Genomic DNA, 23,349 nt, shown 5'->3' on the forward strand with positions numbered 1-23,349 from the left:
ACTGAAGCCCCAGGAGATTGCAGATATCAGTGTTCAAAAGTACAGCCCGAGTACAATTGTTTCTGTTAAATTATATAGAAATACTGGACTGCTATTCTCTACATTATTGCTGTAACAACTGAATTTGGATGGAAGAGTATCATTAAGCAGATAGAACTACAGTTAAAGATTGTTACAATAAAAGATCAGTTCAATATCTTGAGAATACCCTTGACAAAGCTACCATGGGAACCCTATTAATAGATGGAATGACACTATCAGCAAGACTTTCAAATGCTAACAGCCTTTATCCCATTAATTGTGTGTTAAAAGACGAGAAGAAAATGACAAGATATTAATTCCACCAAAGTGGTAAAAAAAGAATATATAAACATTTTTTTAGTAGCTGATGTATTACATTTACAGAAGTAACTTTAAATCCAACTGTTGGTAATTGTAGAAGGGAATGACTACTATCAAGATTCCAAAATATGCTTATACATTAAGAATCGCATCCTAGGAAAGGGGAACAAGTAGTTCTAACTTCCAACCATACGTAACTACAGAGGTGACAGAAATAAAAAGCAATACGAGTAGCTACTTTAATCTATGGTGTGATTTCTAAGTTACAAAGTACAAGGATACTATCTGGAGTTATTTCCATAAGTAGCAGCCTGGTACAACTTCAGTGAATTTGTAGTAGGATAAACTTTCTATATTGTCAAAACAAGAAACAAAAATATCACACTTAGATTCCAGCTTGTGTCCCTTCCCATGCCAAAGCTTCAAGACCAAATTACAATTTGCTGTGATATGACTATCCCTAGAATTCATGTCTCTCTCTCCTCACTATGCATGGAAATTCTCAATTTAACACCAATTTGTTTCAATGTCAAAATTTGGGTTGAACAAATTAGGAGTCTTATTTGCCAACAAACCAAGATGAAGGTTTACAAACTCTGCTTGAGGGCAAGAAAAAAAAGTCGATATTTGCACATGCTAAGATTTCACAACAAATTTAAGTAAATCAAGGTTTTCTAAACCAGAAAGCTGTAAATCTCATCTTCATACACAAGATTATAAAAGAATGAGGATTTCAAGCTCATTCATAGGTGCTTGGTTTGTTCTGTCTAAATTAGGTTTAATGTAAAGGATTCTTGTGCAGGCAGAAACCAGACAGGAATACTCAGGGATTCTGCCCTCTGGACACAGGCTTAAGGGGTAGCAAGATGGGATATTATTCCTGATGCTTTTCAAATATGAAACTGCTGGGGGAGATCACATGGAGATTTGGAGCAAATAACACACAGCTTTCCATCTTCTATCAAAAACAGGGAGGCAGTAGAAATATTACATTGCTGTTCAGAAATAGTAAAGCATGGAATGAGGGTTATTCATAAATATAAATGAGGACTAAGGGTGATCTGTAAATGGGATTTTCCTAACACTACTTCTGAATGACTACACAAACCTTGGTAGCATTCAGCTTGACTACTTTTATATACATGGGAGTATCCTTGATGATGCTTCAGCTAGTTCAAAATGCAGTAGTTACTGACACCTAGTAGAGTTATCATATTAAGCCAGTGTTCTACCAGCTATATTGACTTCCAGTCTGTTCCTAAACCCAAGACAAAGTACTGCTTTTGGCCTTTATACCCTAAATGACATCAGCTTAGAGCACCTGAGTGATTGCTTCCACCCATACCAACCAACCCAAGACATGAAATTAGGCCAGGGGCCTTCCTCCAGGAACCAGAGGTAAGAAATGTTTGGCTGGTGGAAAGCCAATGTTAAATGCTTTGGGCTTGACATTCTGGTCATGACATTCACTGCAACATAAGTCGAGAAAAATTATTTATTTAAAGGCCTTCTGAATGGGGCATGAAGACCTGGAAGGCCATCAAGGTACAGCAATAAGTAATTGTCTGGCACTTAAACTTTGTTTTTACATTATGAATGACCAATTTATCAACTGGCTGTAGTGTACAAGAGTCCTTAATCTTTAAGCCATCAAGAATTTTCAAAATAATGCCTGAATTAATTCATTTTAAAAAATTAATCTAGTCATGGGGTGTTCAAGGTCTGCCGTGCATCACTTCAGCATTTACCCAACATGAAGATATCATCTGAACACCACTTCAGGTATTTGATGTACATAATTAAACCTTACAATGAATCAAGGATATTATATCTTCTACAGAGATCTAGACTCAAGCCAAACTTGGCTGCCATTAAACCAAATTAAGTGGCCAGGCATTTGGAAAACTACAAAACTCACAAGATTTCCTAATGTAATGTTAAGCCTACACAGAAAGGCATATTCAGGCATATAACAATGGCAATAGGAACTCCTAACAACCCAGTGACAAAAAGCAAAAGAGGCTGAGGGAAAATATAACATAACAGTCTTACTGTCCATTTGTTTATTTTTTTAGGTTATTGTGAAACAAGTCAAACTTTATTGCATTAGGCCATAGGCCATCACAAGATACTGAAAAAAACAAAAGCTGGGCAGGGTTCTATGAGACATTCAGATATGAGCCTTTGGGAAGGGCAGTATGCAAATATAACAAATAAATATTTACACTGTTTCTAATATGTTTACTTCACATGCACTCAGAGAATGTTTAACACTTTGAAACACATATTACGTGCATATGGTTCAGGCACAGTAAAAAGTTAATTTTGTAGACTAAATAGACCACTGATGAAGACAGCGTTGCCTAAACATGTTTGGTCACTTATCCAATGCCTGACAATACCAATGTTGTTAAATGATTATTTTGGGATATTTTCTTAAGATATGTTTGGTATGGATTTTACATTTCCCCCATTAACATTAGCCTCCACAGAAACCAGAAGTTATTTCTCTCTCCTCCTCCCTAAAATGCCTCAGTATATCAGATACTTAGATATTCACAGGGCAGTTGTTCATTTCACATCTCAATCCATATCTCCAAGTATGAACACTGCAGAGATAATAATATAGGTTCTTTTCCCTGTGGTAAATCTGGCGTTAATGTGAATGAAATAAAATGAGAGAATCTGATCATGAATACTTTTTATGGAACAAAATGTAAGATAAGTAAAAACAATAAAAACAGATGGTTTGTATATTCAACATGCACCCTTTGTGCAACTGTAAACCCAAGAAATTTAATATACAAAAGCATCTATACCCTTTTGTCTTTTGATCTCCTGTACAAAGTCCAAACAAGCACTACAGCAGTAACTTGCATAAATACTGCACTTTGCTTGTGAATGCAAGACTTATTTCTGATGTAAATATCCTGCAGAGAAGTCATGTCTGTAATCAAAGAACTGATACCTAAGCCTATTAACCAGATGATACCCTGTCATTGCAATATCTGTTAGCAAGGTTATTTCCCTTGCATCAGATCTCATTTCCCTCTCATAATTACATCCCAGTAGATTTAAGTGTTAAAGGTTTTTCACCTTGTCTTATTTCTCATCCCTACCCAAAGTTTCATCATTATCTTTAGCTTGTTTTTTAAACCACAAACTATAGTAAACTGGCTGCTCCAAGAACCCCCTTGACACGGCTTTCATGTTTTTCCCCCTGTTCTTAAGTGCCATTAAGGGAGCCAGAGAAATAAGATCAAGAGTATCCAGAATCAATTTTAATCTTATAATTCCTCTGAAAGACAGAATACTTGTTAAAATATAAATGAAAATATGCATTTTCCAAACAGTTTCTGTGAACTACAGTTATCAATTATTTCAGGTTTTAGAATGCAGGACTGAATCATGCCAATCTACAAATATTTTGGTTTGATAGGTTTAGTAAGATACTCACAAAAATTAAAATGTTGACAATGATGTACATATATAGATGTACAGAAGCTCCTCATATATGTCAAATAATTAAAGTTCTAAAGACATACAGAATTTACAAAGTCTGACATTTCATTTACAAACATGCAACAAGAATAGATATAAATATGAATATGACATTTTTTTGGTAAATTATGGCTTGGGAAAGTAATCATATATTCCAACACATGCTCAAGCTACCATAGAGTGTTAAGTTCATGTACCAGACAATCAAAACATACAAAGGAAACATCAGCAAGGGCTAGAGAGAAGTCTGGACACACTCAACTCCAGAGAAATGAACCTTTGACCTGCTATCCCTAATCCACAAAACCAAACTATCTTCAGCAGGATACAGAAAGAGGAGACAAAGTGTCTAGAACTTAAGGCAACAGTGATGCAGCAGAGGGTAATTTACTAGCTGAAGCAGGGAAATGCAACACAGAATACTGGCCAAGGCAGTAGCAGCCAAGATGTGCAGCTGCCAAGATTCTATGCCTTTCCTGAGGGGAGGTAGGTGGAGGGCAGAATCTTATCTCTGATGTCATGTTGAGCTTTGGAGGCATCTGGCGGACCTCCAAAGCAGAACTAAAGGGATTATCTCCCTCTTTCCAAGCTTGTGGGAAGGGCATAAGATTGTTATTCTTACCACTGCAGGAAAGATGCTAACCATGACAGGATGCCAGCATTAGCATTCTAATAGAAGAGATTTTCAACATCTACAGGGGCTGCTAGTTGCCATTAACTACTTTTTAAAACGTCTCTGGATATTCTGACAGAAGATAACCTAACCATATATAAGACTTATAGTGTTAGCAAAGAACACAAAATGATACTATAGCTGGCAGCAGCCAAAGGGAGATGGTTACACCATTCACCTGTGTTTTGTATCCTCCATGTTTTTGTAAACTGAGTATCAGGAGGGATGGACTCTCCTTCTCCTATGGTCACATCTTCAACAAAGGACATGGAGGGCACATTGATGTTTGGGCTCTCAAAATCATAGTAAGCTCCAATGGCTGCCTGTAAATTCCTGGAAAGAAAGAAAAATGTTTCTTTAATCACATACCAACAGAGAATAAACCACTAATGGAGATACTTACAAATCCTGCTAATTATGTAAAAGGGCATTACGTCCTCAGATTTCTGACTTACAGTGCCATACTAACCCCACTGAATTCAATTAACTTAGCATGGTGTAACTCTGCTTATGCTGGCACTAAGATTCAGAAGCCTATTAACACAAAATTGATACAGGGAAACAATATGTGTCCTGTGCTATTTAATTTATCTGGACATTCATGCCCTGCTTTTCTCCCCAATAAGGATCCAAAGCAGCGTGCAACTTTCTTGTTTGCTCCAATATGTCCTCATAATAACCTAGTAAGGCATGTTAGGCTGAGACAGCAAAAATTCACCCAGCAAGCTTCTGTTGCAGAGTGGTAAATGTGAATTTGGGTCTTTAAGTTTCTAGTCTGACACACTAATCCAGCTTTTCTCAATTTTTTTTACTGGTAAGTACCACTGAAACATTCTTCAGACTTTGAAAACCCCCAGAAATGCATAATATGATTGGGCCCCTCCCATCTGGGGTCCTTCCCCTTCCCACATCTTCAAGGCTCATCACTGGCCATTTGTTTGTGTGGGGGGGGGGCAGTCCGACATGACCATATATGGTCATATCACCTGGTAAACGCTTAACAAATTTTTAAAAGATATTAAACATTGATTAACTCTCACCATTCGTGAAACCCTTCCAGGACTGCCAAGAAACTGCAACATTTCATGAAACCCTGGCTGAGAAAGTCTGCACTAACCACTATACCATGCTAGAAAGTTTGGGATTAAGATTCGAAACTTTGTGTATAAAATATAAATGGAACATGAAAATGATACTGCTTTACAACTTCAGCAGAAAGAAACTTATGCTAGGCTAATGGAGATTTCATATGATCATTAGTTGTGAAATCAACTGAGGAGATATGGCATACTGAAGGAAAAGACTAAAAAAGGACTTTGCATCAATGAAGTTTGGTAACTACTGAAATTAAAAATGTAAACTGAAAACTTATTATATAACATGGGATCAATTCAGTCCAGTAATAGTGACCCTGAGATTATATAGACCTCTCTCTCAACAGCATGTGTGCAAGGTCATACAAACAATAATGGGGAATGGGAATTCCTGTGGGAGCCCTGTGTGCACTGCTCAGATCTCAACCTAGCCTACTCCCATCCAATTCCTGGCTGAGTGGCAGGGCAGGTAAAGAGGAATATGGAATGCATAAACGTTGCCTACAACAAGCCTGGCCTATTAAGATCTCATGCAAGCATTCTGAGAGAAATGGGGGGGGGGGTTCCATCATGCCCTCTGGGTATCACAAGCCTCCTTTCTTCTCTTTGATGGATAAAAGATAAAGGGTAAGACGCCGCATAACACTCAAAGTCAATCATGTAGTTTGCTGAAATTCTGATGGTGGACTCCATTATTTCAGAGAGTAGAAGAGTGAAAGATGTAAAAGAGGACTATTTGTAATCGGACATTAAACCAAGTTTCTAATATATTAGATATCAAAGTAGATTTCCAGTACCCATAGGACCTAAATTCAGTCTATGGCTATGATAATTAAAGTAATTTACCCAAATAAATTTCTGTTCTAAAAATGAACCTGCTGCACCTCATGAAATGGTAGGCGTGAGAACACATCTCGCCAATTACTAAGGGAGGATATCTGAAAAAGGATATCTGAAACAGAAACTAAGTACCAAACACTCTTGAATATACCAATGGGTTGATTGGCTAGCAAGATTGATGGATTAATTTTAAACTTTTATGGTAAGGTTTTAATAATATATTATGTTAAAGGTGATATTTTGTTAAAATATTATGTTAAAAATGATATTTTATTGTGTATATTGAAAGCCGCTCTGGGCCAGTATGCTGGAAATAATCTGTAACATATAACACGACCAGGGTGCTGGGAGGAATTTGGACTCATTGCCTACCTGATTGGCTAACCGTCCAACGAATGGCCTATCAGGTAGGTTGTTTGACCCCTGGTCACATTCCCCTCCAACTTCTTCCACATGGGAGAAGTGCCAGCCCCCTCTACTGGACTGACTGCAGAAGGTAAGCCAGGTAGCAAGTGGGAGCTAGAAGGGAGGGGGGAGGACCTGGGACTCAAGTCAGGGGGGAGGGAGGCAGGGAACCCCTGCCAGCACTCACCCCCACCCCAGCTTCGCCTGGCTTCAGTGGTGCTGCCCAAGCTGGGGAGGAAGGGAGGCAGGGAGCCCCTGCCAGTGCTCAACTCTGCCCTGAGCAGCCCCAATGCAGCCTCGGCAGGCCTGCCTGGGTCAGGAGAGGGGGAAGCTAGCTTCCGTTGTATATTTTTTTCCAAAAGGCTTTACTGCTAGTAATGAAATAAAAATATACACAAACGTATACCTTGAACATAGCTACTCCCCAACCTGTAGGCACTTTCGGAATTCAGAAAGGTGGGCACCATCATGGGGTATTGGACCAGTTATAAATGGCTGCTGGGGGACAATTAGGTTTCAAGCCAAACTTGCTTCTATGTCAGAAACTAGCCTATTGCCAAACATTCACTTCCTCGCAAGTCCATGTTGATGGTTCATGGGATCTTCTGAAGTATCTACTGTTACAATGAGATGGAAGAAATCTAGCTATTCATCTTGGGAGAAGAAGTAAGTGGATGCCAAGAAATGCAACAGTTGCATCATGTTGCTTATCATTATAGGGGGAGGAAGAGGAATTTCAATATTTTGCAGATACTACTGGATTAAGAGTCAGGAAATAACAGTATATCTGTTATGGCTAATTCTCCAGAAGGGCTATACCCAAGAACTAAAGCAATTGTACAGAAACTAATAATGAAGCCCATTTTAAAAATGGGTGCAAAGCAGTGTGGGCCAGCAGGGCAGTGCACTCTGCAGCCCTGGTGGCTGCTGCACCCCTAGGCGACTCAGGATGGTCACCAGAGAGTGGAGGCTGGACGTGCTGAGGAGCACAGCGGCCACTCAAAGGGGTAGGCAGAGTTGTGGATGGCAAGGGGAGGAGGGCTCCTGCACAGCAGGGCAGGCAAGCTTGGCAGCTAGGTTGGCATGCTCTGCAGAACTCTTGGTGCCCACTCACCTGGCTGAGGCTTGATATGGGTGTTGCAGCCTTCTGGTGCTTGGACCACAGCCAGATGCCCTCCAAAGTCCTGGAGGAAGGCAGGATTGCAGGGAGCATGGGGTGGCCTCTCTCACACTGGTGAAAGGCAGGCTAGCAAAGAAAGCTAGGCAGTGAGGGTGCCCATGTGTAAAGGGCATCCCTCACCCTGACAAGAGCTAGGCTCATAGGGAACACAATGAGGTGGCACACACCTAGGCAGGCTCCCTTGACCTCTTGGGAGGCAGGAGTGCAGGATGAGGTGGGTGACACAGCAGAATGCGGCTACCTGGCCTCCATTGGCCACCCAGGAGGCAGGAGCAAAGAGGCGGTTTCTGCCGTCCTCCCATCAGCCAGGAGTGCACAGAGAGAAGTGACACGGGGTGCGTCCAACCAGGTTCACTCATCATGCTGCTTCCCAGCTCTGTGGCTCACCTCACCTCCTGGGGGCTGCTCCTCCTCATCAAAAATACCAGGAAGTGGCATGGAGAAGGAGGATGGGAGCAGGGAAGAGCCTCTGATCGGCCTTCAGTGGGGGAATGCTATCCCAGTGAGAGCCTATCAGTGCTCCACCCCCCAGTGTTTTTTGATGGTGTGCTAGCCCCTCTGAGTGTCCCTCAGTTGGGAGTGCCCTCCCTCCAAAGGCCAATCAGAAGGCTGGCATGTCACTGGGAATACCATTCACATTTTATGTGGGATGATGATGATGATTACATTCAGAAAAAGATAGGTAGAAAGATCAGCTAATACAATAGCTCTCTGCTTCAGAGCCTCTAGCTCACCTTCTCTGGTCTGGAAATCTAGTTGCCTTGTCTGCAGCAACCAACTGTGGACAAGGAATTAGCAAGCAAGTGAAACCCATACATATCCTGCAAGTGTAATGAACATGTACTGCATACTTTCCTTTGACAGTTCATCCACACAAACCTTTTGGCTTGGAAAAAGGATATGCATGACACACAATCAAAGGAGTACGATCACAATTGTCATGGGTCAGACAAACTGATATCTGGACTTTTATTAATTATCTCTAGAAACTTTAGCACAGCACCAATACCACCACACACCCCTTTTGATCAAGGACAGAGTTATACTTAAAACTGCTAGTTCACTCAAATACTATGAGATGTATTTGATGTGCATGTGCATGTTGACATTTACCACTAAATTTACCACTAAATTTACCACTAAATTACCACATTTACCACTAAATGGAGAGAAATACTTGGTTTTATGTCACCAACTGATTGTTGTTCCTATAAATGAGATTTAAAGAACTTGCAATGGGACTCTAGATATTAGTTCAAATTAGTCTATAAAATCATGATCTATAACTTGCTGTTTCAGCAAAATATCTTCAATTTAACTGTTACCACAGGTGTATCAGAGCCTCTTGTGGCGCGGAGTGGTAATGCAGCAGACATGAGGCTGGGAGTTCAATCCCAGCAACCAGCTCAAGGTTGACTCAGCCTTCCATCCTTCCGAGGTTGGTAAAATGAGTACCCAGCTTGCTGCTGGGGGGTAAATGGTAGTGACTGGGGAAGGCACAGGCAAACCACCCCGTATTGAGTCTGCCATGAAAACGCTAGAGGGCGTCATCTCAAGGGTCAGACATGACTTGGTGCTTGCACAGGGGATACCTTTACCTTTTTACAGGTGTATCATTCTCCTTTACATCTCCTTCCTTCAAACCACTAAAAATGCAAAAGTCTGCAGACATATAATATTTTGAGTCTACTAAGAAAATAACCTCATATAGTGAGAACAGCAAAAATACACCTTAGGAGAACCCCCCCCCCCCAAGGCACCAAGAGCCCAGCTTGAAATGTTTTTATTTTCCATCTAGTAAATATGGTTCAAACAGGAAAACGCTAATCATGCACTGAGGTTCACTGCCAATTCTGTTCCCTTCCATGTGTCGTATTTCATCACCCTGCTTTGCCACTTGGAATGGCTTCAGTGTCTGTTCCAGTTAAAATCTAACTGAAAAAATGCAACTTGGACAACAGACTGGCTACCTCATTCACTGAATATAGCTTAAGCCTGTTTTCCAATACCATGCTGTCCTACAGACAAAATTAATTAATGCTTAATTTCAATCTTGGGTATTTTCAGCAAGAAGTCAACACAGAGAGGTTCAGCAGAAAACTGAAGTGCTAGAGCAAGGCAACCCCCCCACACACACACACACAGAAAAAAAAAAGATCAAACTAAGAGTCAGAATGACAAAGCAAATGCCTGACTGAAGTTCAATGTGCTTTGCCACAGAATTGTTCAAGTCTGTATGGTAGGAACACAAGGTAAAGTACAGAAATAGCCAAAACATAGTGCGGTTATAGAACCAGCAAGAGACCTGAAAGCAATGTCTCCAAGTCAGCTGAAATAGTATAAATGTCCACATAGAAGCTGCAACCTATATCAAAAGACTGTGATGTCTGTTTGAACCTTTGGCTATAGAACCCTAGGGAGCAGTGGTAAGAGCCCTTCTTAATTCCCACCAGCTGTATTGGAGATTCATTTTCGCAACCAATAATGCAGTGAAAAATGGGGCGTGGGGTTCCAAGAATGGCTCTGATTGCAACAGAAGCAGTTAAATGACACTTTAACACATTACAAATCAATTACAGAATGAAATTTTGTAATTCTGGGCTATTAATAATGTCTGATGACTCCACCACATCATCTCAAGTACATCTGCATTTAACGGCCTGATCCCTTTACCCATTCTACCTGACTCAATTCCAGTGGAATGGAAAATTCATCCCTTGCCTTTCTTCATCATGATGACAACTAAAGGGGCTAATTTGTAATAGTAAAACCAAAATGACTCTTGTGACACCATAAAGACTAATAGGTTAAAGGAATATGTTGTATGCTCTTTCTAAATATGATGGTTATTTCTATGGGAAAAATGGACTAATGAGGTTCTATTTTTGATTTATATAGTTTGAAAAAAATTGTTAGAAGACAGATTGTAATACAAGAAGTGGGACCCTACTGATTTATTGGATATTTTCTGTACAGATGATTATTTGAACTTACGAGGAAAACTGAATACTTAATACTTAATAAAAATTATTGATGATTTATATAGAGGGACAATAAAATCAGAGTCCAGTAGCACCTTTAAGACCAACAAAGATTGATTCAGGGTGTGAGCTTTCGAGTGCAAGCACTCTTCTTCAGATAGTCTGACGAAGAGTGCTTGCACTCGAAAGCTCACACCCTGAATAAATCTTTGTTGGATTTAAAGGTGCTACTGGACTCTGATTTTATTGTATTACTTTAGACCAACACGGCTACCCTTTTGAATCTATCCTTATAGACAAGCCACTGAGGAAAAGCTGTGTTCTTGAAAGTGGGGAATTAATATCCAGATCCCGTTTTGGCTTGATCCATGAATAAATTGGACATGCTGGTTACAACATTAATTTTTCCCCCACATGCCGCTGAGTTGGTCATTTCTTTGTTCTTCACTTCGTGGGTTGACGAGCCTTTGTTCCTGTATCTTTTTTACGAGCCACAGCCTATTTTGACATTTGGCTAAAGTGTGTGTGTGTGTATGAGTATGTATACACACGCACACACATCCTTATCCATGGTTCCTCTATGTATTTGTGAAACAGCCTGGGGGGTGGAATGTATCCGGCTGTCCAAGTTGGAATAGGGCCAATTGCTGGCTGCACCCTGATTGGCCCTGCCCCTGCAGCTCCCGCCCTCCATCCCTGGATTCTAGCATCTTTGCTCTCAGACACGCCTCAGTACCTGGAGCCAGCAACAGGTAAGGGGAGAGGGCCCTGGACAAAGGGTCATGGTGGAGGGCCTGCTAATGAGGGCCTGCTGGCCTGCTAGGCTGGGCCTGCTAATGAGTGCCTCCTGGCCTGCTGACTGCCTGCTAAGGAGCTGGCCAGTCCCCACCCGCCCCACTTGGTGTGGCTGTGAGCTGTGGCCCAAAGCCGTCTTAAGGGAGGAGGCACTTTCAAGGAACGGGCTTTAAAGCTAGTGTATACACACACTGAGGTAGCAAAGAAATGCATTGTGCACAGAGGATTCAGAAGGTACTTCACTTGTGCTTCAGTGGTGCAAAAGACAAGACCTTACTAGAAGCACCTAACCATGCATCAATTGGGAACAGAGCAGATAACCATCTGAGATTTGGGGAAGCTGTCAGGGATGTTTTCTGCCACACAATACTTCCTAGAGCAGTGGTCCCCAACCCGCGGGCCGTGGCCCGGTGCCGGGCCGCAGCTCCCTCTTCCCGCCCCCCCCGAAGCGAGAAGCTCGCCAGGCCGTGAGCAAATCGGCCGCCGAAGCAGCCTATTAGCTCGCAGCCCAGCAAGCTTCTTGTTTCGGGAGGTGGGGAAGAGAAGCTTGCCGAGGTGCAAGCTAATCCGCCACTTTGGTGGCCGATTTGCTGGTGGCCCGGAGGGGCTGGGAGCGAGAGCCACGGCCGCCAGCATGACGGTGGCGCAAACGCGTGTGCGCGGCAGTCCGCGCATGCACGTTTGCGCTGGGGCTGCCGCGCGTGCGCGGGGCCCCGGGCCGCCCTCTCCCGCCACTCCATTGCAGCGGTCCGCGGCAACCGGAAGGTTCCGGACCACTGTCCTAGAGAACATGCTAAGTTCATACACTTTTCAAATGTCTATTTTCTAAAGAGAACCTTCATAGTATGCCTGTTCTAAAATACTTTCTAAATATGTACACTTTCACTCTGCTGCATCTAGCCAAATTATTCAATTATTATAAACAGATGGGCACTAAATGAACCACAATGTCCTAAAACCCACAAAATTTGGAGCTTCGTGGTTTGAAACCTGAGGATTGTGAAGCTCCACCTCCTACAACCACAGAAGCCCATACGGATATTTCGGGGCTTGGCAGTTTGTGTGAGTTTTTAAAAACTTTTTTATTGACAAAGGATTCTTGCCTCTGCCTCAGTCCAGGAACCAGCTGCCGCCGCCTCGCTTAAGTCAGACATGCTGCAGAGAGCAAGGCAAGGCCACCCACTGGCTCCATAGGGGTGGCAGGGCCTTTAAATGTTTCTCTGAAGCCTTGCCTGAGCTGTGCAGAGAGCAAGCAAGGTTGCCCAGTGGCCTTAAGGAGGCCAATGGGTGGCCTTAAAATGATCCTCTGCGCCACGGCCTAAGGGAGGATCACGTTCCTCCACTCGCTCTTCTTTTCCCCCCTATATTCCTTCATCTCCTTTCCTTCCTCTTGCTTGCTTTCTTTTCTTCTCCAGATGTCCAGAAACGACGACTCCCAAGAGCACCTGCTGACTCATGGGAATTGTACGCCATGAACATCTGGAGAGCCATCACTGGCCATTTAGGGCATGGGGAATGGGTCCATATGACCATATATGGTCATCTCACCCAATATTTTTTTTAATTTATTTTTTAATTATAAAAAATTAATTAACTTCCATCCAATTGCCAAAATCTTTCCAGGGCCATTTCAAAACCCGAGAGTTTCATGAAACCCTGGCTGAGAAAGCCTGTTCTAGGGACACTGCCAAAGTCAGAGAGGGCCACTAGCTGGATTTCCAACAGTGAACGTGATAAAATTTTATTGTGCTTCATAGATCTTTGATTGTCCCATTACTCATTAGCAAGGCCAGGACAGAGCTCCTTAGCAGGCAATCAGCCAGGCCCAGCTACCAGGGCAGGAGGCCCTCGTTAGCAGGCCCTGCACCACGACCCTTTGCCCAGAGCCCACTCCCCTTACCTGCTGCTGGCTCCAGACACTGAGGCGCATCTGAGAGGCTAGAGTCAAGGGACAGAAGGCAGCAGCTGCAGGGGCAGGGACAATCAAAGCTTTGCTGGCTCCACCCTGATTGGCCGTATTCCAACTTGGGCAGCCGGACACGTCCCACCCCCAGGCTGTTTCACAAATATATAGAGGAACCATGGATAAGGATATTATTTGGCCTGGCTAGAGCAGGACAGTTAATCAGACAAAACTTTTAAAAAATTGTAATACTGGGTGGGAGGGGAGACAGAGTAGCTAAATCTTATAAAACATGACACCTTCAGAACTGCAGTTGCATCTTGTTTGCTAGCATGTACCCTATAAAGGTTTTGTTAGCTCCAGCAGATATTTTGGCATGTTTCCCTCCCCCTCCCCACCATAGTACGTTTTCAAGAAAAAAAAAGAAGTATGATTATATGAGAAAGATTTCATTACACGTACCCTGTAAAGTCCATGTTTCAACCACTTTCAAATTGCAAAAGGTTTGGGAAAATATTTCAAATTCTTATATGCCAGTGCCACCTGGAAGAGCTGAAATTTTTAGGTATGGGTGCGGGGGGGGGGGGGGAGATGAAAGGAAACAGAACACAAGTTCTGTGACAACAGTAAAAAAGAAGGAACTCAAAAGAACCTCAGATTTATAAAACATGTGGAGCAGTTAGTTACACAAAGCCAGGATTGTGAACTCATTTCAAATCCAGATATGTGACCAACCCTATTAATGCTTTAGTAATTCATATGTAATGCTTAACTACGGTCATGCTTTATATCTGCACTAGGGGCAAAGCCCATTGTATCCAAGAATACAACGGGTGCTAGAGCTTGGCAGTGGGAAGAGGAAGGGGAGGAGTTGTCCAGTCTGTAAGGGCATGGGGTTGAATGTGTGTGTTGTGTGGGAGGTTGTGGTGGCGTAGTGGCAAATGAGGGCATGGGTGTGGAGATATAGGTGTCAAGAACCTGTGGTTTGGAATGTTCATTGAGTGTGGGACAGGACTGACCTTTGGGAATTGTGGCATAGTGGTTACAGATGAGCTTTCCAGAGTCATGTCTTCAGACATGTGATGGGAAAATCAGACTGGAGACTCTTCTTAGGGGAAGATTACATGGCAACCAATTCCCCCAGTTCTGCATCATTTCCTTTCTTGTGTGAATTAGACCATAGACACCGAAATGCCCCTCTGCCCTAATACACATGGGGTAGTCACAATACGCAGGTGTCTACCCTGTTCCTTCTTCTTCATTTTTTCACTGTTGATAAAATGTTATGTGCCCACATGCTTCTTTCATGGTTGCTCCTTAGAAGAAGAACGGATTTTTGTACCCTGTTTTTACTACCCAAAGAAGTCTCAAAGTGGTTTACAAACACCTTTTCCATTCATCTCCCCACAATAGTCTACCTGTGAGGTATGTGGGGCTGTGAGATGTCTGAGAGAACTGGGAATGGGCCGCAGTGACCCAGCAGGCCTCAGGTGTCTCAAAGCATTTTCCAATCCCCTTCCTCTCCCTTTCACTATTTACAGTTTCAGGCTGTAAGTATTTATTTAGATCTTCCTGCACTTTCCAGACTCACAGGACTGATGCTGGTCTGCCTGTCTGTGCCCCAGAATACAAACAGTTGCTGGTAAGGGCTGGCCATAGCCCATAGCCCAGGAGGGATAGAATCTGCACCACTCCCTCCCAACTGCAGGCAAAAATGGCTCCTTAGAAGGCTGGACTCTGAGGCATTGTACGATTTTGAAGTCCCACCTCCAAACCTCCAGGAATATTTCCAACTCCAGGTGGGGCCTGAAGAGCTCCTCAAATTACAGCTCACCTGCAGAGAATAAAGATCAGCTCCCCAGGTAGAAACGGCTACTTTGGAGAGGGTTGAGGTAGAGAAGAAACATTTAAGGCCTCCCACACAGGTTGTTGCTGTTGAATTGAAAGACTTGAGGCCTCCTGCACAGGGTTGTGCAGATGAAACAGGAGACAAAAAACCAGTTTCATCTGCAGAATAACGGTGTGCAGTGGCCTCAAATCTGCATAGAGTTGCAAAGAAGTAAGACACATGGCTTGGCTGTGTCTAATCCCCGGCCATAGCAATATTTTAAACTAGATTTAGAGCCCATTTTATTTCTAAATAAAAAGGGCGCTAGATGGCAGTGGCCTCCCCCACCGCGGACTGGCGCAGGCTTCCCCCAACGGCTCGATGGCATGGTGTGGGTGAGGAGGCTGGGGGCGGCATCCGTGGGGCGGCAGAAAGGGGGCGTGGGAGGTCTTACCGCGGTTGCTGGCGGATCCCGGGGCGGCGGCGGCGGCTCCTGAGGGTCGGCGAGGCGCAGGCCCGGCGTTTAGCGGGCATTGGTGAGGCGTGCCTATGGGGGGGGGTCGAAGGTGGCAGGAAGCGTGGAGGCGGCGCGGCGCTTCGGGAGTTAGCGACGCCATTTGCAATCGCCGTCTTCTCTCTGGCACTTCCGAAATGGCGGCACTTCCGAAGATGTTTAAAGGGGAGTCCCTGCCAGCGGCGCGCAGGCCGGCTGGCGGGGGCTCCCTGCCCGGCGGTCTGACGAAGGCGGCGGCTTGATGGGCAGGGCGGCTTGACGGGCGGCGGCTTGTCGGGAGGCTTGACGGGCGGCGGTTTGATGTGTGGCTTGACAGGCAGGGAGCCCCCGGCAGCCGCGCTCCGCGCGACTGCCGGGGGCTCCCTCGGGCGGCGGCCTGACACGGCGAGAGGCGCTTCGTCAGGCCGGGAGCAACTGCGAGCCGCGCTGCGCGCGGCTCGCAGTTCCTGGGGCTGGGAATCGGAGGGACCAATCGGGCGCCACGGGCGGTTTACAGATGAGAAGGGGCTTTTCTGAAAGGTCCCCCCCTCAAAAGGAAGGCCCTCAGGCTTCCCTGTGTTGCTCTTGGAAACGCATTCCTCCCCTTAGTAAGGGGCTGACAGAAGCTCCTTCGCAGCAGGCCTCAAGGGAGGGGGAGGAAGCGCACTCTCCAGCCTCCTGCCAGCTCTATTAGGATTCTGAGGCAATTTACAGTTGGACATGACAGTTAGGATAGCCTTGGGGCGAAAAGGGCTGGCGGCAGCCTGTCCAAGCCTCTCACCCCCCTTGGCAGTCCTACTGACCTCCTCTCCCTGTGGTGGTCAGGAGCAGACTGGAAGCCATTTCTCCAGATTGCCCCTGGCTGGATGGAATTTTGGTCTGTCCTGGTGAGGGTCCAATAGGAAGGTGCTTTGCGACTTCCGATTGGCCCCTCCACTTGTCAGTCCAGAGTCAAGGGACCAATTGTTGGCCCCCCCATCACGGACTGAGCCCACCCCAACACCCCTTACTGTTTTATTAAGAGGGAAAAGATGATTCTATGAGTTTAAGATAGGGCCACAGTGAGCTACTTCATCTATACTCCCAATTTCAGCAATTTTGAAACTATCTTCTCACTTGGTAAAACTTGTACAGCTTTTATAGTGAAAAAGGGGGGAAATTACATAAGTGATGTATATTTATATTTTTCTGGAATTGCACAAAAACTAAGAATTACAAGGATAATTTAATTGGAAATGCCCCCTTTAAAAACATAATTTAAAAAATAACTCTCAGTGGAAATTATTATAATATTATTATTATTATATTTAGATTTATAGCCCACCACTCTCAATGGCTCATGGCAGGTTACAACATGTATAAAAACCCCAATAAAATATCCCAATAAAATTCTACTAAAACCAAATAGAACAATCCCAAAATGTCCCGAAGCAGCGGACTAAATCTAACCAAACTCGCCTACTATCCACCAAGGGGTGTGTGAGGATGATAACCATAAACCCGCCAAGAGTAACCCGGGGGGGGGGGTCCAGCTCTTCCTTAGCACACCGGCCTCAACCATAGACCTGGTGGAAGAGCCCGATATTGATTGCATCTTGTTGCCATGTTTAAGAAGGAACTGATTCTGGGGTGATGACAGGAAGAACCCTATTTTAAAACACTTTTAGATACACACTTTCTTATAACACCCTTTCCTTTAATAAATAAACTAGTAATCAAGCCCGCTGTACCTAAAATACAGCAGGCGCTAGGCATGGGAGCGACTGGCAGTTGCATGAGCAGGCAGTGTGATGCAGCGGTAAAAAAGGCGAATGCCATTTTGGGCTGTATCAACAGGGGCATCACATCAAAATCACAAGATGTCATAGTCCCATTGTATACGGCACTGGTCAGACCACACCTGGAGTACTGTGTGCAGTTCTGGAGGCCTCACTTCAAGAAGGACATAGATAAAATTGAAAGGGTACAGAGGAGAGCGATGAAGATGATCTGGGGCCAAGGGACCAAGCCCTATGAAGATAGGTTGAGGGACTTGGGAATGTTCAGCCTGGAGAAAAGGAGGTTGAGAGGGGACATGATAGCCCTCTTTAAGTATTTGAAAGGTTGTCACTTAAAGGAGGGCAGGATGCTGTTTCTGTTGGCTGCAGAGGAAAGGGCACGCAGTAATGGGTTTAAACTACAAGTACAATGATATAGGCTAGATATCAGGAAAACATTTTTCACAATCAGAGTAGTTCAGCAGTGGAATAGGCTGCCTAAGGAGGTGGTGAGCTCCCCCTCACTGGCAGTCTTCAAGCAAGTCTTTGGGCTGATCCTGCGTTGAGCAGGGGGTTGGACTAGATGGCCTGTATGGCCCCTTCCACCTCTATGATTCTATGATAAACTTTAGTGTAGTGCTATTCTATAGCTTAAACGGGGCAGAAATTCATGTACATCAGAGATCCCCTATGTGGCATCTATAAATGACATGGTGCCCACAAAGTGTTTTTAAAATGTGGGTAGGGGTAGGTGGAACTTCTGCCCAGCAGAGGTTCTGATTGGCCACTGGAGATCAGCCAGAAGCTGCCAGTTAGTGTTTCTTAGCTAGCACACACACACACTCTGTATATGCAAATTTTGTTTAAAAATAATATGCTTACTCTAAAAAGTTTCCTGTTAACAGAGCATCTGCCTCAAATGCTGAAGAACTACAGTTATGCATGACTTTACTCCCCATTTTGTGATTTGTTCCACCTCCTCTGACTACCATTTGGTGGCTGGCTCTGTTTCCTCCAGCTACCAAGGCTCAAAAAGCTTGTGGACCCCTGATCTATATATATGTCTTAACTCTATTAGAAAAATTCAAACCTAAAATTTCCTCCTGACTCACACTTGCTAACGAGTTAAGTCACCTAATAAAAGTCAAAGAAACAATATTTAATAGGTAGGAGCTATACATTGCTGAAGAACCAGAACATGCCCAGACATGTCTGGACACTTAGCAAGGCTTAATAGTAAACTGGCCAAATACTAAACCCAATACAGAAATCTGAAGTGCTAGGCACTTTGTTCATAGTCAGCAGGGTTTCTAAGATTATATAGCATCTGGTGGATAAGAAAACTAATGGCAAGCATGTTCAGCACCAGTTAAGTACAGTGAACAGCAGCATTTATATGCCAGATAATCTGACAAGAAAGTGTTTTTTAAAAATATACTATACATACGTAGTGTCTAGCCAGAAAATCTTTTTAAACTACCATATAATTAAAAAAATTAAAAAGACATCACACTATAAGGAGTTTACTGGTAAATAAACATTCAGAGCATAATCCTCATGGAGTCCGAGAAGAATAAGACTGCAGTGAAGATTCTTGTGGGCACACACAATGCTTCTATAGCACTAATGCAAACAGCTAACCAAACCAGATCAGAATCTCTTACAGTGTTATGCTTACAAGTGCAAAAGCAGTGGTGGTCCTACACGATTCAATAATGTTGAAAGTCCAAGGTCACAAGGAATTCATGCCATGCCTCCTTACCAATTGAACTCTATATATGTTCACCCATCCACTTGCCCAGGAATATTGGAAATTCAGCTAGGAAGGGGTCTACACTTCACCTGCTCCCCAAAACAGAACAGCTACAATTTCTGGGACAGGCAACACTGATACAGAATGAACTTTTCATATAAAACCTGGGCTTCTGATGTTAATGAACAGTGCAAGAAAAAGCCTTACTAAAGCCATCGGAAAGGGACCACAATTATACTGCACAAGTACATGAACTCTACTACACCGGCTCAGAGGATTCGGGAAATATACGTTGGTAAAATGCCAGCATCCTATTCATGCTAATAGGATTAGTTATTGCTTCTTACATCGATGTTTTGAATGATGTATACAAATCAGGAAGGTTGGTAAGGTTCATGAATAGGTGTGAGAGTATTTGTTTAGTAGCCAAAACACTACACAACATATATTGCAGGAATGCAACACAGCTCATGAATCATGAAGCATGACAAGAGGACACATCCCTTAACTATGATATCTATGGAATTCTGGGTAAATATGAGCACAACAGAGCAGGGAGAGAAGGAAAGCTGGTTATAAAGACCATAGGAAAGCTCAAATACTCAGCTTCCAATAATAATGGAATCCAAAAGAAAACAAACTTGAGTTGAATAATGTTCCTTGTCCCTACAAAAATCCTATAATCAGGCTTTAGACAGATACCCATCATGACAGGAACTTCATGGAAAGGGTAGTGCACACCACAGCATTCAAACACAGATTGCTACTGTTTCTTAGTTGCTAATCTCTACCAGAACAGAGATGGAATTCTGGAGTAGGATCTGCCTCTGCAGGATGACATAAACCGTGGGACCCAACTCTGCTCCTTCATACATCAGTTGAAAGCATTGCCCACCACAAAGAGAACATGATAATTATGAGTCAAGCACAACTGTGGGTTTGATGCAGGCAGCAAACCCAACTAGAGCACTTCTCATACACTTGAGGAAATAATTGGGAGCTCAGATACTCATGACTGTGGGGTGTAGTGGTTAACCCCACTCCTCCACATGCAGCCAGCTAGGAGACCTTGGGTTTGTCACAGCTCTGTTAGAAGCTATTCTCACAGAGCGGTCTCTCAAAGCTCTCTCAGCCTCACCTACCTCACAAGGGTGTCTTTTGTGGGGAGAGGAAGGGAAAGCAACTGTAAGCCACTTTGAGACTCCTTTGGGCAGTGAAAAGCTGGATATAAAAAACAACTCTTCTTCAATGAAGAAGCCCAGGAGAAGACGTAGGTGAAAACATAATCAACTGAAACATAGAACGCAAGTTTTGACTTTTAGAAAGTACACCAATGACAGCCAGGTTTAGAACCAAGGCAAGGAAGCAGCCTCTCTCCTGTTTCCAGAATAGAAGTACTTCTAACAACACCAAATGGTATCACAGCCCATTCATGCAATGGGCAAAATTCTAACTCCTCCACTCAAAACATATTGCAAAAATGATTATCACACACCCTCATTCCTAATACAGGTCAAATATGAATTTAGAGGCATGTGGTAATGCTTGATGAAAGACATGAAATAACTGAGTTCAAGGTATGAGACGGGAAAATCATACATGATGTTTTGAACTACTCAGAAGAAGAGTGAGAAAAAAATATGAAAAACATACGTGTATCTTTATTCCCATTCCCTCATGCATACATACCCCATTTAACAATTGCATCATATCTATCTGAAGCATCAGAACAACTACTAAAGGTTTGTTTATGCATATGGCCATACTACCGCTATCCTATGAACACTATAATTAAGCAAGTATGCATAGCACAGGCTTCCCAAAGTGCAATGATTATTCACCAGGACAGAGCAATAGGCTTTATACACCATTCTTTCTAACAGACTAAAAGCCACATCGCCAATTACGTGATGACAGTGTATATACCAGTGGTCCCCAACCACCGGGCTGCGGCTCCCTCTCCCCACCCACCCCCGCAGTAAGAAACTTCCCAGGTTGCAAGCATATCGGCCGCCAAAGCGGCCAATTACCTTGTGGCCCGGCAAGCTTCTTTTTGTGTGTGGGGGGGGGAGGGAAGCAGTGGCCACAAATGCGTGCATGAGCGAAATTGCTGCGCATGAGTGTTTGCGGCCGCACATGGCACAAAAGCACATGCGCAGACCGGCCGCAAACGTGAGTTTGCGCATGTGCAGCCGCTGGATCGCCCTCCCCCCCACCGGTCCGCAGCCTTAGAAAGGTTGCGGACCACTGGTATATACTACTATATGGATCAACAGTTTGTCCCAGTCTCCAATAAAAGCTGCTGAAAAGTTACCTGCTGTTCTAAAGACAGCAGGGTATAGAGATTAGAATTATTAGTATAGCTGTAGAAGACCTAGCCTAGATTAAAACCCTTAGACTCAGAATGGCCTTGGGCAACCCCAATGGACTTGTTTTCACAAAACTGCAAATGAAGCCATAAGTTTGTATGTGAAGTGCAAATTTTAGGAGGTGGATTATATGACTGAAATAAATCTACATACTTTCCTAAACACAGAAAACTAGATGCCATGATGGTTTGTAGCCTAGCCTTCCATTTGACATGCTTGCTTTCTATACACAGAAATCATTTTTAATGACACAGTGGGGCTATCAATCATTCAAACAAGCCTACCACTTTCCAGATAACTTGGGCACCAGGTTAAAGTTGTATTCTTCAGTTTGGTTTTCAAACCTCAGTTAAATTTACCTACTGATGTTTTCTTTTTGTATGGGTCTCTTGCTTGAGCTGGATTCTGATACGATTTTGTAGGTTTAAAACATTCTAAAAAGAATCAGGTTATAGTTATTCTCAAGTCTTGCATATCTATCTATTTTAAAAATATGTAAGTGGTAATTAGAAGAAGGAATCTCAGAGCATCTTACAATCGCTTTCCCTTTCCTCTCCCCACAACAGACACCCTGTGAGGTAGGTGAGGCTGAGAGAGCCCTGGTATTAGTGCTCAATCAGAACAGCTGTATCAGTGCTGCGAGCCCAAGGTCAGCCAGCTGGCTGCATGTGGAGGAGGAGTGGGGAATCAAACCTGGCTCAACAGATTACAAGTCCACACTCCTATCCACTACACAGGCATAAATTTATCCAATCATGAATTTTTTTGTGTGTGAATTAAGCCGATGCCTCAGCCTTGCCTACCTCACATAGTTATCTAACAATAAAAATAAAATGTCAGAGAAACTAAACCTGCCTTGCCTTGAATAACCCAGACCCCATCTTGTTACACCCCAGGACCAGGTTAGTATTTGGATGGGAGACCACCAAAGAGTACCAGGGGTTGTTATGCAGAGGCAGGCAATGGTAAACCAACTCTCAACGTCTCCTGCCCTTGAAAACCCTGCAGGGTTGTTGTAAGTTGAATACACACCGATGGCAAAAAAAACTAGAATGAATACTACTTAGTCAATAGTCCAATTCCAACCATGTTTACTGGGAAGTAAACAACACTGGCCCTGACATGTTTAACCCAGACTAGCCCAACTAAGCAGGGTTGGCCCTGACTCATATTTGAATGGGAAATGCCCAAGACTGCAATGTGGAGACGGCAATGGCAAACCAACTCTGAATGTCTCTTGTCTTGAAAACACTATGGGGATGCTACAGGTCAACTATGATGTGACATCGGTATCAACAAGAAGTAGTACTCATTTCAACTGGATTCTTTCCCCACATGCCTTTGACTTATAGAAAAACGCTTGGATAAGCCAATAATTTCCATGGAAGAAAGAGATTTCTGTCTGCAGTGTGACCTCCTTGCCTGCCCCCTTGCT

General features: G+C 43.6%; 1 protein-coding gene across 2 annotated transcripts in view; it reads right to left on the reverse strand.

The window, feature by feature from the left end:
* Nucleotides 1–23,349, reverse strand: part of ILRUN (inflammation and lipid regulator with UBA-like and NBR1-like domains) — a 45,615-nt gene that overhangs the window by 19,992 nt on the left and 2,274 nt on the right. For both annotated transcript variants that reach the window (XM_077334436.1, XM_077334435.1), the window contains exon 2: nucleotides 4,695–4,849. In XM_077334436.1, coding sequence (XP_077190551.1) covers nucleotides 4,695–4,849 — 155 coding nt within the window. The remainder of the gene's footprint in view (nucleotides 1–4,694; nucleotides 4,850–23,349) is intronic.

The sequence above is a fragment of the Paroedura picta genome, chromosome 4 (genome assembly GCF_049243985.1).
Source record: "Paroedura picta isolate Pp20150507F chromosome 4, Ppicta_v3.0, whole genome shotgun sequence".
NCBI lineage: Eukaryota > Metazoa > Chordata > Lepidosauria > Squamata > Gekkonidae > Paroedura > Paroedura picta.